Here is a 14,927-nt window from a genome sequence, read left to right as displayed (position 1 = left end):
ACGTCTGTGATTTTATGTACGGATTCGGACGGGACTAACATCTCCGTGTTTATTACCGAGGTAGGAGTGTCTGTGTTTTACATGTGGGAATTTCAGAAGATCACGTGTTCAGAATGCGTGGATTGCGTATGGTCATATGAACTAAACATACATTTATCATCATGATTTAATAGAACTGGGTTCTTATAATAAACCCACTGGAATAAAAAGTTTTAACTTATATAATTTACACGTTATGTAATTAAGTGCAGAAATGAAAGTAATCTTACCTGAAACTGATATTACAGTAGCCAGTCTTAACAGTTTACGTGATTTGGCTCTTCTTGTTGATTTACTTTTTTTTATTTCTTCGCAGTGTACCAAACACATCTACATCCATTATCGGTGCACAAAAAGCAGAAACTTGAATACCGGCGCGATAGCGAGAGATTGTACGGTAGTTCACGTTGACCAAAAGACACAAGAAAAAGCGTTTTGGAAAAAACATTTTCGGAAATCACAGACATTCGCATTCGGACGGGATTAGATTTCTCTGAGGACCGCCGAGTTTGACGAAAACAGTAGGTAATTTGCTCTGGAATTTTTACAGAGGTCGTGTGAGAAAAAGACAGACATGGCAGATTCGGACGGGATTAAAATCTCAAAGTACGTCTGTGAAACAGAAATTTCTCTAACGTCCCCCTGTGAACTAGTCCCGTCCGAATAGGGCTTTAGTCTTTGTTTCATCACCATCTAGTTTAACATGGATTATGTAACATAAACTACTGTGAATTATAAACAGTAGATAATGTTATTTTTGTTTTGTAAAGAAGTACAAAAGAAAACATTGTGTAATGCTCCTGTTTTGTTGTTGTTGTTTTGTTTTATGAGTGACAAAGTGTGTTTGTTGGGGGGGGACTTTTGCTAGTCTTGTGAAGAATTGAGACATAAATTAAGTGTTTTTGGTAGTTTTAGTGCATTTTGAATGTGAAATTAACTTCTGTTTAGTGCATTTTGAATGTGAAATTAACTTCTGTGAAGCTGGTTAGGTAATTTTTCAAAACTCTTCACTCAGTTATCCTAAACAGAAATGCATCCTAGCGGTGGTAAAACTGTTTTTTAATTTAATTTGGGTAAATCCCAGAATCTTCTTCAGTTTATTTGTGAAGTTCCACAGATTCTTAGACATTGGTAAAAGTATTTGTACTTAGTAAGCTCTTTTGGCCTGTACCTCACCTGTGACAAAACTGGTTTTTGAAGCCTATTGAAATGTAAATTGTCAGTGGGGGTTAGTGCCGCAAGCTCAATTCTAAATACACACGAAATTACCTATGTTTAGAATATCAAGGATAATAATGAGTTATGGCCAAATCATTCAATCTTTAGACCACGGTTTTAAATTATATCTTTAAAAAAAGAGTTTAACTCATTAAGTTTTTAGTATCTGCGACTTTCTCACTGCATATTATCATTCTGTGTCTTTAGTCACTCATTGGTGGTGTGAACGATCCTATAGAGGCAGTGATACTTTGACCATCTACATGTGTTTGTGTAAATGTGTTTAACACTAATTTTGAAAGATAAATAAGGCCACATTTACAGCTGCTATTACAGTTTTTTCAATCACTATAGGACACATTTCATAATTATTCGCACAGTTATTATTTAGACAAAAATTTGCAACACTTCTACAGTAGTATCATATTGAAATATATTCCAAATCTTAAAAAAAATGAAATACTATCAAAACTATTAGGTGTAGCTGAACAGTTACATGTCAGTCTTTCATCATTTTCATCATCTATACAAAAGGGGAAACTTAAAACTTAATAAAGAAATAATTTTGTACACTAATGTAAACATGAAGTAGTTTTGAGTAGTTTTACTTGATTAGCTAGATTTAAAACCCTTTCAAACTTTCAAATGCAGATTAACCACCTAAAAAACATCCATACTTCATATATTTCAATTAAGTCAACATAAAATTTTGAGATCTGACCTCCAAAATCTTTACAGTGTGTTTGTGATGGTAAATGGTAAGAAATGGCAAAGCAACCAAACAGATGTCACAATTTACCATCAAACAGGGGACCAAAGGCATTTTGTTTAATTGAATCAATATTCACTGTATAAAGTGGTATTACTTCAAAGAGCTATTTCTGCTTGATTTAACCCATAAAACTTTGTTTTGTTGTTATAAATTAAAGTATTCAGGTTGGTTCAGTAAGGTTTAATAATTGACATCAACAAAATTAGCTAATTCACCATTATAATAACAGGTTACCATAATAGGTTACCATTTTTTATTCACCATTCCATGCCCATTTTCACACAAGTTAAAGTGTACATGGTGAAGTTAAGCAGCAGCAAAATGTGCATGTTATATTGATTTCATTACACAAAAGGACACTAGTCCCCTGTTAGATGGTAAAGTGACACCTGCTTGGTTGCCTTTATATTTAGCAATATTTCATATTCTGACTATCTCTGAATGTAATAGCAATGTTCATAATGTTCATCGCAGTAGAACGATTTTAAAGGACAAAACTCAGTTTTATGATGATTCCTGCATTGAAAATCTTCAGTTGGTTCAGCTAAAGTGTCAGTTAAGTTCACATAATTTAATTGAGATATCTGACAATTTGGCAGTAATGCAGAGAGTTAACATAAAATTTTGAGATCTGAGTGTGTTTGTGATGGAAAGAAATGGCAAAGCAACCAAACAGATGTCGCAATTTACCATCAAACAGGGGACCAAAGGCATGTTTAATCAAATCAAATTTCACTGTATAAAGTGATGACCTGCAATTGTTACCTTAAAGAGCTATTTCTGCTTGATTTAATCCATAAAACCTAGTTTTGTTGAAATTGGTAGGTTGGTTCAGTGATGTTAAATAATATTTTTATATTTATACCTTTATATTTAGCAATATTTTGTATTCTGTATATCTTTGAATGTAGCAGCAATGTTCATAAAAACACTAAAACACCTATTCTTGTTATTAAAATACACTGTAAAAAGATTTTTAAGGTCAAAATGAATGAAAATGAAGAACTGGCAAAGCAACCAGATCATTTCACACCATCTAACAGGGGACCAGTATCCATTTGTTTAATATAATCACTAACCTGATAAAATGGTGACCTGCAATTGTTACCTTATACCTGTATCTGCTAGATTTAAACTTTTGAACTTCCATTTTTCTTGCCATAAAAAATACACTGTAGTTTTTTTTTTTTTTTTTTTTTTTTTTTAGATCAAAATTAATTTTATGTTGATTGTTTCATTGAAAATCTTTTGTTGGTTTAAGAAATGAAGTGCCAGTGTTCAGTTCACATAATTTAATTGAGCCAACTGAGGATTTTTTAATGCAGCAAGTTTTGAAGTTTTTGGCTCAACAGTGGAAACATGGCTAGTGATGGGCAGGAGGAACACAGTCCAGTCCTCAATCTTTTTAAATTGGTGCAAGAAATCAAATTTCACTCTAAACATCTCCAAAACAAAGGAAATGTCTATTAATTTTAGAGAGCATAAATTATTTTTTTAATTAATAGGCAGCCAGTACAATCAGTCCAAAATTATAAATATCTTGGTATAATTGACAATAAGCTTAAATGGGATATGTGGACTGATCATATACTGTATGAAGCCACAACAGAGAATACATTTCTTAAAGAAAATACTCTTCTGTAATGTCCAAAACATTAGCTTTTGAACTGTTGCCATCTGACTGACTGTATTTTTTCCCCCGTTGTATTTAAAACTGATTCAAATGGTTTTTCCTCAAGCAATTCAAAGTTTAAAATTTTTAATAACTGATGGTTTGGTCATTCTTTTTTTTTATTTGTATATTGTGTATGTTTATGCCTACTGTGATCCCTTATGCCTGTGTGAACATTACATAATTATAAAGTTACATAATGACTTCACTGCCAGTTCACTGTTCACACACACAGCTCCATTGCAGGCTATGGAGGTCCCCTGTTGGATAGGTAGACATCGGTCAGAGTTGCAGGTCCCCTCTTGGCATATTTTTTAAAAAATTAAAAAATGCTAATTTGAAGTTATATTATGAAAAAAGACCTTAAAAGAAAATTTTGTATGTCATTTTTGTTTCTTCAAAATGACCAGAAACCCTAGTCCCCTCTTGGCGGGTGTAGAGTGATAGTCCCCTGTTTGTAATATAGGCGTGTGTGTGTGTGTGTGTGTGTGTGTGTGTGTGTGTGTGTGTGTGTGTATGAGTGTGATAGAAAGAGATAGAGAGAGTTTGTGTAGTGTATGTGGACGTACATTTGTGTGGTCCTGCTGTAATCCTGAATTCTCCTCCATGATCCACACTAGAAAAAACACAGTGTTACCATCACATCAATCAGAAAACACACACACATTCAGGGTTGGGCAAAAATACATCAAAATGTATTTTAAAATAAAATAACAAATACCTTAATTTTAAGTGTATCAAAATAAACTACAAAATACAGCAGCCAAACCATGTATCAAAATAAACTACTGTATTTTTGTATTTTAAAAATACTTTTACAAGGGAGCATGAAATTTCTTCACAAACCTTCCATCATTTGGCCTATTTGATCTGTCCCTTCACCGTTACACTGACGTTTATTAAGTAAACAGTGTTTGATAGCAACAGCTTTTCTCTGCCAGAGTCATGCAATAAATAAATACATGTTTGTGTTTTTGAAGGAATAACGTTTTTGTGTGGTTATTGAAAAAAAAAAGTCACTGAAATAAAGCCAAAAAATATATGTTAAATCTGTGTTCACAAGACTTCTGGGTATTGGAGGTTGTAGACTAGAGTTTTTGCGTCAAAATGAAGTAAAAATTATGCTGCCTGCTTGTTCATACAAAACAATAGAGAGATTTAAATTTTCTAAAACATCTTTGGTCAAGAAACACAGTATGCGTGGAGGCGTGAATCATCATGAATAATGGGTCATTTACACCTGAGAAGACAAAAGAATCGCATAAAGAGCTCTAATGACCTGCATAAATAATGAGGCCTTTCAGTCAGGTAGGCTGTGAAAAAACCCTCTGTTGATCATGTCTCAAGCTCATCATGGTGTAAATCAAACATACAGAAAAAACAGCAATACTGTGAAATATTATTACAATTTAAAATAATGGTATTCTATTATATACTTTAAAACATAATGCATTTCTGTGATGCAAAGTGTCTGAACAATTATGTTACCTCTATGGCATTTCATATAGGCTTTTAGCTTAAAAGCATGCACATTTGGAGAAATATTGATGGATTCTCATAATTTTCTATACAGAGGAGTAATATTTATTCAATATTTATTGTCATCACTGTGAGCGCTGGATACTGTGTTTTCAATTCATACTTGCAGCCGGAGGGCGCTCTGTACACCTTTAGTCCACAAATTCATATAAAGAAGAACAGGAACCAGGAACTAACAGCATGTCTTCTAGAGGTCGCTAACCATGGCTTTAACATCCAGATAAACACTTTTCAAGACAATAAATACACGATTGAGACGATGCATAGAAGTATTGCGTCAGAATTTGCCTCTGAATAGCGCTCGCTCCGTGGGCGTGGCCGCATTAGCAGATAATGAGCTGAATCACAGACTTCTGACATGGCTCTCTTTTCATACAGATTACATAAACACAGAATGTTTGTTTTCGATTTGACTTGATTTAAAACCTGACATTTCAAAGTTTTTTTAAGTCTCATTTTTTTGTGATTCGTATTCACTAAGTTACACTTCATTTTCTGAGAACTATCAGATTGGACTTCATTCAGAGGGAGACGAGAAAATCACGCATCATGTTAGTTTTCTTTATTTTGCAAAAAGCACAACATTTTGTTTTTACTCTGAGTGTACACAAATAAAAGAAGATATTCCACAGATTAAAATGGTGTATAGCTCTTAATTGTATGTGCAACATTGACAGAGTATTTTGAGTCTCTTTCACACTGGTAAGAAAAAAACCGCGGTGGTATCGCCGGTGTGACTGCTGACCCAAGGGAGTTAAAGGTCCCCTAGAACGTTCTTTGACAAGATGTAATATAAGTCTAAGGTGTCCCCTGAATGTGTCTGAAGTTTCAGCTCAAAATACCCCATAGATTTTTTTTAATTAATTTTTTTAACTGCCTGTTTTGGGGCATTAACTATGCACCGATTCAGGCTGTGGCCCCTTTAAATCTCGCGCTCCCCGCCCCGAGCTCTCGACTATAATACAGTGCATAAAGTTTACACAGCTAATATAACCCTCAAATGGATCTTTACAAGATGTCCGTCATGCATGCTGCATGCATGCATCGGATCATGTGAGTATAGTATTTATTTGGATGTTTACATTTGATTCTGAATGAGTTTGATTGTGCTCTGTGGCTAAAGCTAACATTACACACTGTTGGAGAGATTTATAAAGAATGAAGTTGTGTTTGTGCATTATACAGACTGCAAGTGTATAATAATGAAAATAGCGACGGCTCTCTTGTCTCCGTGAATACAGTAATAAACGATGGTAACTTTAACCACATTTAACAGTACATTAGCAACATGCTAACGAAACATTTAGAAAGACAATTTACAAATATCACTAAAAATATCATGATATCATGGATCATGTCAGTTATTATTGCTCCATCTGCCATTTTTCGCTGTTGTCTTTGCTTGCTTACCTGCACAACGTCTGATGATTCAGCTGTGCTGCTCCAGACGTTACTGGCTGCCCTTGTGTAATGCCTTGAACATGGGCTGGCATATGCAAATATTGGGGGCGTACATATTAATGATCCCGACTGTTACATAACAGACGGTGTTATATTGAGATTCGCCTGTTTTCCGGAGGTCTTTTAAACAAATGAGATTTACATAAGAAGGAGGAAGCAATGGAGTTTGAAACTTTTTCATGTACTGAACTCTTGTTATTTTTGGATTAAAATATCCAAAAACCACTAGAACAATATTATATATTTTGTTGATTTGTGTACTTTCATTATCCCAAATGTTTCCAAGTCTAGTGAACAGCACATTCTAGGGCCCAGTTTATGGCCGGGCCCCTCTCTGTCCATAACAGTGGACAAAGGTTTGCTACATTTTGATTGGATCTTGGTGGACTAACACAAACAAACTGTCCAACACCATCAGATAAAGATGTAAGGACAACATCCAGACCTCTCTTAGAGGGTAAGAAGAAGACCTCTTGTACCAAGCCTGGGAAGGACAAGACTTCTCATTGGTCCACAGGCAGTTACTGCCCTTCACCCATCTAGACACTACTTCCTAAGGTTGGCCAGAGACTGCCATAAAAATTCCTCAGGACCTTAGCAGAAATGGGTGAAACAAAGAGAGATCGCAAAGATCCATCCAAATCCATTCAAAACTATGTTTGAAAACCTTAGAACTGATGCAAACTACACATCCATTTCATACTTATTCACAGAAATAAGTATTCTCAGTGACAGCCATTTGTAGTGCAACATCTGATACAAATACAGCTGTTAATGTACAATTGAATGACAGTTCAATCTTTTTCCATCATGTTTAGTCTCTATTTGTTTAGAATATTGCCAAAGGTATTCTGGTGGTGGTTTGGAAAGTGAGAAATGCATTGGTAAACTTTAAAGACACTGTAAAGACTTCCAACTTTGTGCTTTATGCAAATGAGTTCCACAGGAGAAAGAAGGGTGGGCCACACTCTGTGTGTCCCCTCTGATGCCAGCAGCCAATCACAGCACTCGAATGGAGAAGCGCCAAAATGCAATCTCCTCATCGGAAAGGGATAAAGGTACCCTTTCAACAGACACTCCTTGTTCTGAGTCTCCCATCGGGTGAGACACAACAGATACACGGTTCTGGGTCCCAACTCTGTAAGGAGTGAGACATTAACAGATATTCTTCTGAGTCTCCCATCGGGTGAGACACAACAGATACAACACCGTTCTGAGCCTCTGGTCCATCCAGAAGAGACAACAACAGATCCTGTGATCTGAGTCTACAGCTTGTGAGGCAGCAACAGAGTCGACCCCGTTCTAAGCCTCCAGCTTGTGAGGAAAGAGACATTGACAAACACTACGTTCAGAGTTTCCATCCAGCGAGACAGTGACGACATCTGCAACAAGGTTAAGCTCAGGAGAGCAAACCATCACTTCAAGGTACCTTCGTCTGCGTGTTCCAGATTGTTAAGGACCTTCTGCACCTACGCCAGGGCCTCATCTGCGTGTTCCAGATTTTAGGACCCTTTGGTGATCCAGGAGATCAGCATCCCACAGAGCTTCGTGTTCAAGACTGTTGAAACAGATTCTGGCTCCTCTCCCCACTGTACTGTCACCCAGCACAACCAGTGGAAGACGTCACCGTCATCGGACTCGACCAAGTGGAACGTAAATATCACTTAACCAAACCTCTTTCCAGAGACCTTGGCATTGTTGTATATTATCAGTATATAATTTCCTAATTTCCATTAGATGTAATATAGCTGATGTTAGTTAATAGCAAATAATCTTTCGTTTATTTGTTTGGTGCATAATAAGGTTCTCCACCTTATTATTTTCAGAGAAACAGTTTATCTTTCCATAAGATAGCGTAACTCTTCCATAGCCACACCCAACTTAATCACTTGTATTCTACGTAGCTTATGCACTTTATTCCTTTATCATTCATGGTATTCATTTAGTAGTTGTGTTAGTTATTCTCGTTTATCTTTTTGTTAATAAAATTTATTTTATTACACTTGTGTCTTCCTTGTGCTGATAATACAGAAAAGGTTCTACAAGTTAGCAATATTACCAATCTTTCAGATAAATCAGCTGACCACTTTACATTAATTCTAAATGAATGAAAGCCCCTGTTGGGAGTGTTCTCATACTGCCAAGGTAACAGACCTTGACTGGTGCCCTGAACTAGGGAAAGAGGGGGAAGTGGTCATCTGATGTACTCATAATCACACCTTAAGTGACGAGTGATCCTAAAATCACAACGTCAGCGGTGACGAGAGTACCAATCCCTATTTTACTTTGTGTCCTAGGATGGACAAAGTAAAAATCACTACACAAGAATGTTTAAAGGTGCCCTAGATTATGTTTTTAAAAGATGTAATATAAGTCTAAGGTGTCCCCTGAATGTGTCTGTGAAGTTGCAGCTCAAAATACCCCATAGATTTTTTAATTAATTTTTTTAACTGCCTATTTTGGGGCATCATTATAAACGCGCCGATTTTATGCAGCGGCCCCTTTAAATCCCGTGGTCTCCGCCCACAGAGCTCGCGCTTGCCTTAAACAGTGCCTTAATAAAGTTTACACAGCTAATATAACCCTCAAAATGGATCTTTACAAAGTGTTCATCATGCATGCGGCATGCATGCGTCGGATTATGTGAGTATTGTATACTGTTATATTGTTTACTTCTGATTTTGAATGAGTTTGATAGCACTCCGTGGCTAACGGGTAACCGATGGTAACTTTAACAACATTTAACAGTACATTAGCAACGAAACATTTAGAAAGACAGTTTACAAATATCACTAAAAATATCATGTTATCATGGATCATGTCAGTTATTATTGCTCCATCTGCCATTTTTCGCTATTGTTCTTGCTTGCTTACCTAGTCTGATGATTTGGTTGTGCACATCCAGACGTTAATACTGGCTGCCCTTGTCTAATGCCTTTTTATAATGTTGGAAACGTGGGCTGGCATATGCAAATATTGGGGGCGTACACCCTGACTGTTACGTAACAGTCGGTGTTATGTTGAGATTCGCCTGTTCTTCGGAGGTCTTTTAAACAAATGAGATTTATATAAGGAGGAGGAAACAATGGAGTTTGAGACTCACTGTATGTGATTTCCATGTACTGAACTCTTGTTATTTAACTATGCCAAGATAAATTCAATTTTTCATTGAGGGCACCTTTAAATCCAGAGAAATAAGCTATTTTTACGGTGACCGGGAGGGGACATGTTCGGCTTGTAATGTATTGTCATTTTGAAAATGTTTCTTTAAGTGGCGCTCCGGCCTCCGTAGTCGATGCTATGACTCCTCCTACTTTGTATATGCACTGCAGTACCCAGTAAACGGAGTATGTCTCGTTACTGAAGCTCTGTGTCAGTCGCATTATTTTACATGGTGTCAGAAGTCTGTCAGGAACAGATAATAAGCAAAGTATGACATCATCACAGTTTGATCACCCTAAGATCGACTGGGATGCTCCAGATTTGTAACAAGAGTTTGAAAGATTTCGGAGCCACGTCACATTAGTCTTCGACGGCCCGCTATTGGAGCGAACAGCAAAGCAGCGTGCAGGCTGGCTGGGCACGTGGATCGGTGAGCAGGGCAGAGAGATATATAAGACGCTGCAGTGGAGCGAAGGTGAGAAAGATGACCCGTCTAAAGTCCTGGACAAGTTCGCCAACTATATAATGCCGAGGAAAAATAAGAGAATAACCAGACACCATTTTAAACAAAGAAAACAAGGAGTCGGGGAGGGTTTTGATCAATTTGTGCAGGATTTGAGACTCCTGCTCATGGATTGCGAGTATGGCGATCCAGATGATATGTTGATCGATGCGATAATAGCGGTGTCAGAGAAAATCGCGTCCAAGAGAGACTGTTAGACAAAGGGAAAGATTTAACGCTACCAAAAGCAATTGAAATCGCCCAGCAGTTTGAACTGTCAGAGGCAAATTAAAATTGTCAGAGAAGAAGAATCTCAAGTGCAAGCAGTAAAGGTGAAAACGAAATACCAAACTGCAAACAAGAAAACCTTTCAGAAAAATCAGGCAAAATTTGTGCAGAAAGAAATGCATGTAAACCGACCAAAAAACTGTCCAAGTTGCGGCAAAGACCCACAACATAAGTGGAATCAAGGAAAATGTCCAGCAAAAGGCTCTGTATGCTCATACTGTCACAAACCGAACCACTGGGTGGCTGTATGCCGAAAAAGATCGGTAAACATAGTCAGTGTGCAACTGCAATCAGAAACAGAAGATGAGGAGATGCTGAGCATAAATATCACACAAACACATGAGCACAGTGATGATAAATGGACAGCAGACATTGGAATTCTGTCTCAGAAGGTGCCATTCAGAATTGATACTGGTGCAAAATGTAACACATTGACTTTAAGTAGTTATCAGGCACTCCTGCATGATGGTGAGCTTAAATGCTCTAATCGAGTGCTGAAGTCCTACTCTAACCACAAGCTGAAGCCTATAGCTGCGGTTGACCTTCTGACTAAATATAAGGATGCTGAGATATTAACAGAATTTGAGATTGTGGACATTTCTCAAGAAAATGTGCTCAGCGGTGCAACAGCAGAAGCCTTAGGCTTAGTTATGCGGCTTGATGCATTGCAGCCTACTAACAAAGAAAATAAGACACATTACGGTCATACGACAACAGAACAAAATGTGCCAGCTGGACTAGACGATTACCCACAGCTGACTCACACTACTGGAACTTTACCAGGTAAATACACAATTAAAATTGATCCTGATGCAAAAGGTGTAGTCCATCCTGTCCACCGTCAACCAGCTGCACTGAAAAAGAAAATAATAGAAAAACTACATGAGATGGTTAAAGATGTATACATCACAAAAGTCAGCCAACCGACCGAGTGGGTAAGTTCAATGGTAGCAGCTGTCCGTAATGGCAAGATAAGGATCTGCATTGACCCAAGCGACTTGAATAAGGTCATAAAGAGGGAACATTACCCAATGCGAACCATCGAAGAGGTAGTCTCCGCAATGCCTAGTGCTAAAGTCTTCTCGGTCTTGGATGCAAAATCTGGTTTCCTGCAAATAGAACTAGATGAAGCATCATCATTTTTGACAACCTTTAACACGCCCATTGGTAGATTTAGGTGGCTTAGGCTACCTTTTGGCCTAAAATGCGCACCAGAAATCTTTCAGCGTATTATGGATGAGATGCTTGAGGGAATCAGCGGAGCAATAAGTGTCATGGACGACATTCTCATCGCAGCACCCTCAGTAAAGGAACATGATGAGACCCTCTGCAAAGTAATTCAAAGAGCAACAAGCTATAATCTGAGCCTCAATTTCAGCAAATGCCATATCAAGCAATCTTCTGTGCCCTACGTAGGACACCTGATAACATCAGACGGTCTGAAGGCAGAAAATAGAGGCTGTCAAGTCCATGCCAACACCAACAGACAAAGAAGGTGTTCGTCGTTTCCTAGGTTTCGTCACCTATGTCAAAATTCCTGCCAAACCTCAGCGAAGTCGACGCACCTCTAAGGCAGCTCCTGAAAGCGGATGTTGAATTTGCATGGCAACCAGCACAACAGCAAGCCTTTGACAAACTCAAGGACTTATGCACGAAGTCCCCTGTGCTACATTTTTTTGATCCGTCCAAGCCTGTTGAGATCTTCTGTGATGCCAGCAGCAATGGCCTCGCAGCTGTCTTACTACAGGACAGTCATCCAGTGGCTTTCTCATCCAGGTCACTGACAGATACAGAAACGTGCTATGCGCAAATTGAGAAAGAGATGCTCTCAATAGTTCATGCATGTGTCAAGTTCCACAATTACATATTTGGAAATCATGTCACAGTGTACAATGACCATAAGCCTCTGGAAGATATTTTCAGAAAGCCACTGCTCTCTACCCCCATACGCATACAGAGAATGCGCCTCCGCCTGCAGTGGTATGATCTGACTGTTAAGTACAGACGAGGAAAGGATATGGAACTGCCTGACACACTGTCTAGAGCCCAGTTACCTGAAAACAAGCCAGAGATGGAAGGCTTTGAGTGTGTCTCCATGCTCAACTTTGTTTATGTAAGTGAGCAGAAATATTTAGAGCTCCAGGACTGCACAAAGAAGGAGCTCAGCTGTCTTCAACAAACAATTCGACAGGGTTGGCCAGACCACAGGCGTGATGTACCTAATGCAGTTCAGCCATTTTGGGACTCACAAAGCCAACTTGTTGTTGCTGATGGTGTTGTCTATAAAGGCCTGCCTATAGTCGTACCCCCTTCCATGCAAGAACATATGCTGAAGCTTATACATCAGTCTCACTTAGGAATAGTGAAGAGCAAGCAGAGAGCTCGCGAGGTCCTATACTGGCCAGGCATGAGTTCTGAAATCGAGCAAATGGTGAAGAACTGTGGCAAGTGTGCAGACTTTCAGAACCGGTTACCTAGACAACCACTCAAACCAACAGAAACGACTGATCTTCCATTCGAAGAAGTAGCTTCTGACCTGTTTGAGTTTGAAGGAAACCATTATGTTCTGCTGGTGGATTACTACTCAAAATTCATTGAAGTGGAGAAGCTGAAGAGCTTACATTGCCGTGCTGTCATAGAAAAGCTCAAGGCTCAATTCAGCAGACATGGAATCCCCACCATCCTTCGAACAGACAATGGTCCACAATATTCAGCGGATGAGTTTAAGGATTTCTGTCAAAGTTATGGAATCATTCACAAAACATCATCCCCACATACGCCACACTCCAACGGTGAGGCTGAGTGCGCAGTCCAGACTGTTAAAAAACTTTGGTGTAAGGCACCAGACAAACATCTTGCACTGCTTGACTACAGAACAACGCAATTGGAGTCAGTAGGCCTTTCACCAGCTCAGCTGCTGATGGGCAGGTGTCCCCGCAACAACCTGCCTGCTGCCTGTCTGCTGCTCACATCAGCAGCGTACGACCCCCTCAAAGTTAAACGGCAACTAGACAAAAGTAAAAGTGTTCAGAAGTTTTACTACGACTGCAAGAGGGCAAGTGGCCCTCGTGCTGCGCTGAAGCCTGGAGATGAAGTAAGGATGCAACCATATCCTGGCAGTCCCAAATGGTCTCCTGGAGTTGTTGTGAGATCACACTGAGAGCTAATGTTGTTGACTGTGGAAGTAGAGAGTACCGTCGCAACATTCAGCATCTTCGCAAGAGCACAGCAGCTGCTAATGAGTCCCGTCACGGGCTTAACGATGCTCAGTGGACAGAGACATCAGAGCCAGTGAGTGTCGAGGAGCCAAAGTCTGTGGATCATCCTAGTTCATCCTAAGCATCACCTAAAGAACTCAGGACTGCTAAGCAGACATTGTCAACTGGGCAGTACACTACCAGACGAGGCAGAGTGGTGAAGCCTCCTGACAGGCTCTGCTTGTAGTCAGGGAAAGGCGTGGTAAAGACGCCTTGTGGAAGTGATGTGCTAGCAACCTCTCCTTCCTAGTTACACATGTTTATGTTCATCAGTTCATTGCTTGATAGATTGTGTCATTGACTAGGTTGCATACATGATGTGCTAACATCTCTTTAATATTTGGACATGCAAGTTTTATGCAATTTCCAGAGTTAAAGAACAAATACTGCAATGTTTAATACTTGTAATGACTTGTATGTATACAAAGTGATTATGTTAGCATGGTTTTTGTTTCATGCTTAGGAGGGGAGATGTAATGTATTGTCATTTTGACAATGTTTCTTTAAGTGGCGCTCCGGCCTCCGTAGTCGATGCTATGACTCCTCCTACTTAGTTTACTGGGTACTGCAGTGCATATACAGAGTATGTCTCGTTACTGAAGCTCTGTGTCAGTCGCATTATTTTACACGGTTCACTTAGTTTTGTCGTGGCCATGACATATAAACTCGTAGGAACGTGATAATATGTCGTGGCCACAAGATATTAATTTGTGGGAACGTGATAAGTCGTGGCCACGACTTCATTATGTTGAGGGACGACATCTATTTCTCATGGCCACGAGTTAAATGTGTAAACAACCTGCGCTACCATAGCAACCTGGAACTATCAGAAATGGATAAGATTATAATAATATTTATTTTTAATTAAGAAAAAGCGCGGAATTAAGAAGTGATTATATTAACATGTTGCCTATTGTGTTGTGTGCGATGCCTACAGCAGCATTCGAATGAAGTTTATCAATAAATATTAGAATATGCCATGTATGTTTTTATCACATCCAACAGTCTTTTAAATCC

The 14,927-nt window shown here is 38.8% G+C and overlaps 1 protein-coding gene across 1 annotated transcript in view; it reads right to left on the bottom strand.

The window, feature by feature from the left end:
* Nucleotides 1-14,927, bottom strand: part of LOC125247569 (NACHT, LRR and PYD domains-containing protein 12-like) — a 55,609-nt gene that overhangs the window by 11,447 nt on the left and 29,235 nt on the right. Inside the window, exon 4 of the mRNA XM_048158934.1 lies at nt 4,271-4,317. Within this exon, the coding sequence (XP_048014891.1) occupies nt 4,271-4,317 (47 nt within the window). The remainder of the gene's footprint in view (nt 1-4,270; nt 4,318-14,927) is intronic.

Source organism: Megalobrama amblycephala, linkage group LG15, assembly GCF_018812025.1.
Source record: "Megalobrama amblycephala isolate DHTTF-2021 linkage group LG15, ASM1881202v1, whole genome shotgun sequence".
NCBI lineage: Eukaryota > Metazoa > Chordata > Actinopteri > Cypriniformes > Xenocyprididae > Megalobrama > Megalobrama amblycephala.
Note: the sequence above shows the minus strand (reverse complement) of the source record. Positions and strands in the feature narration are given on the sequence as shown.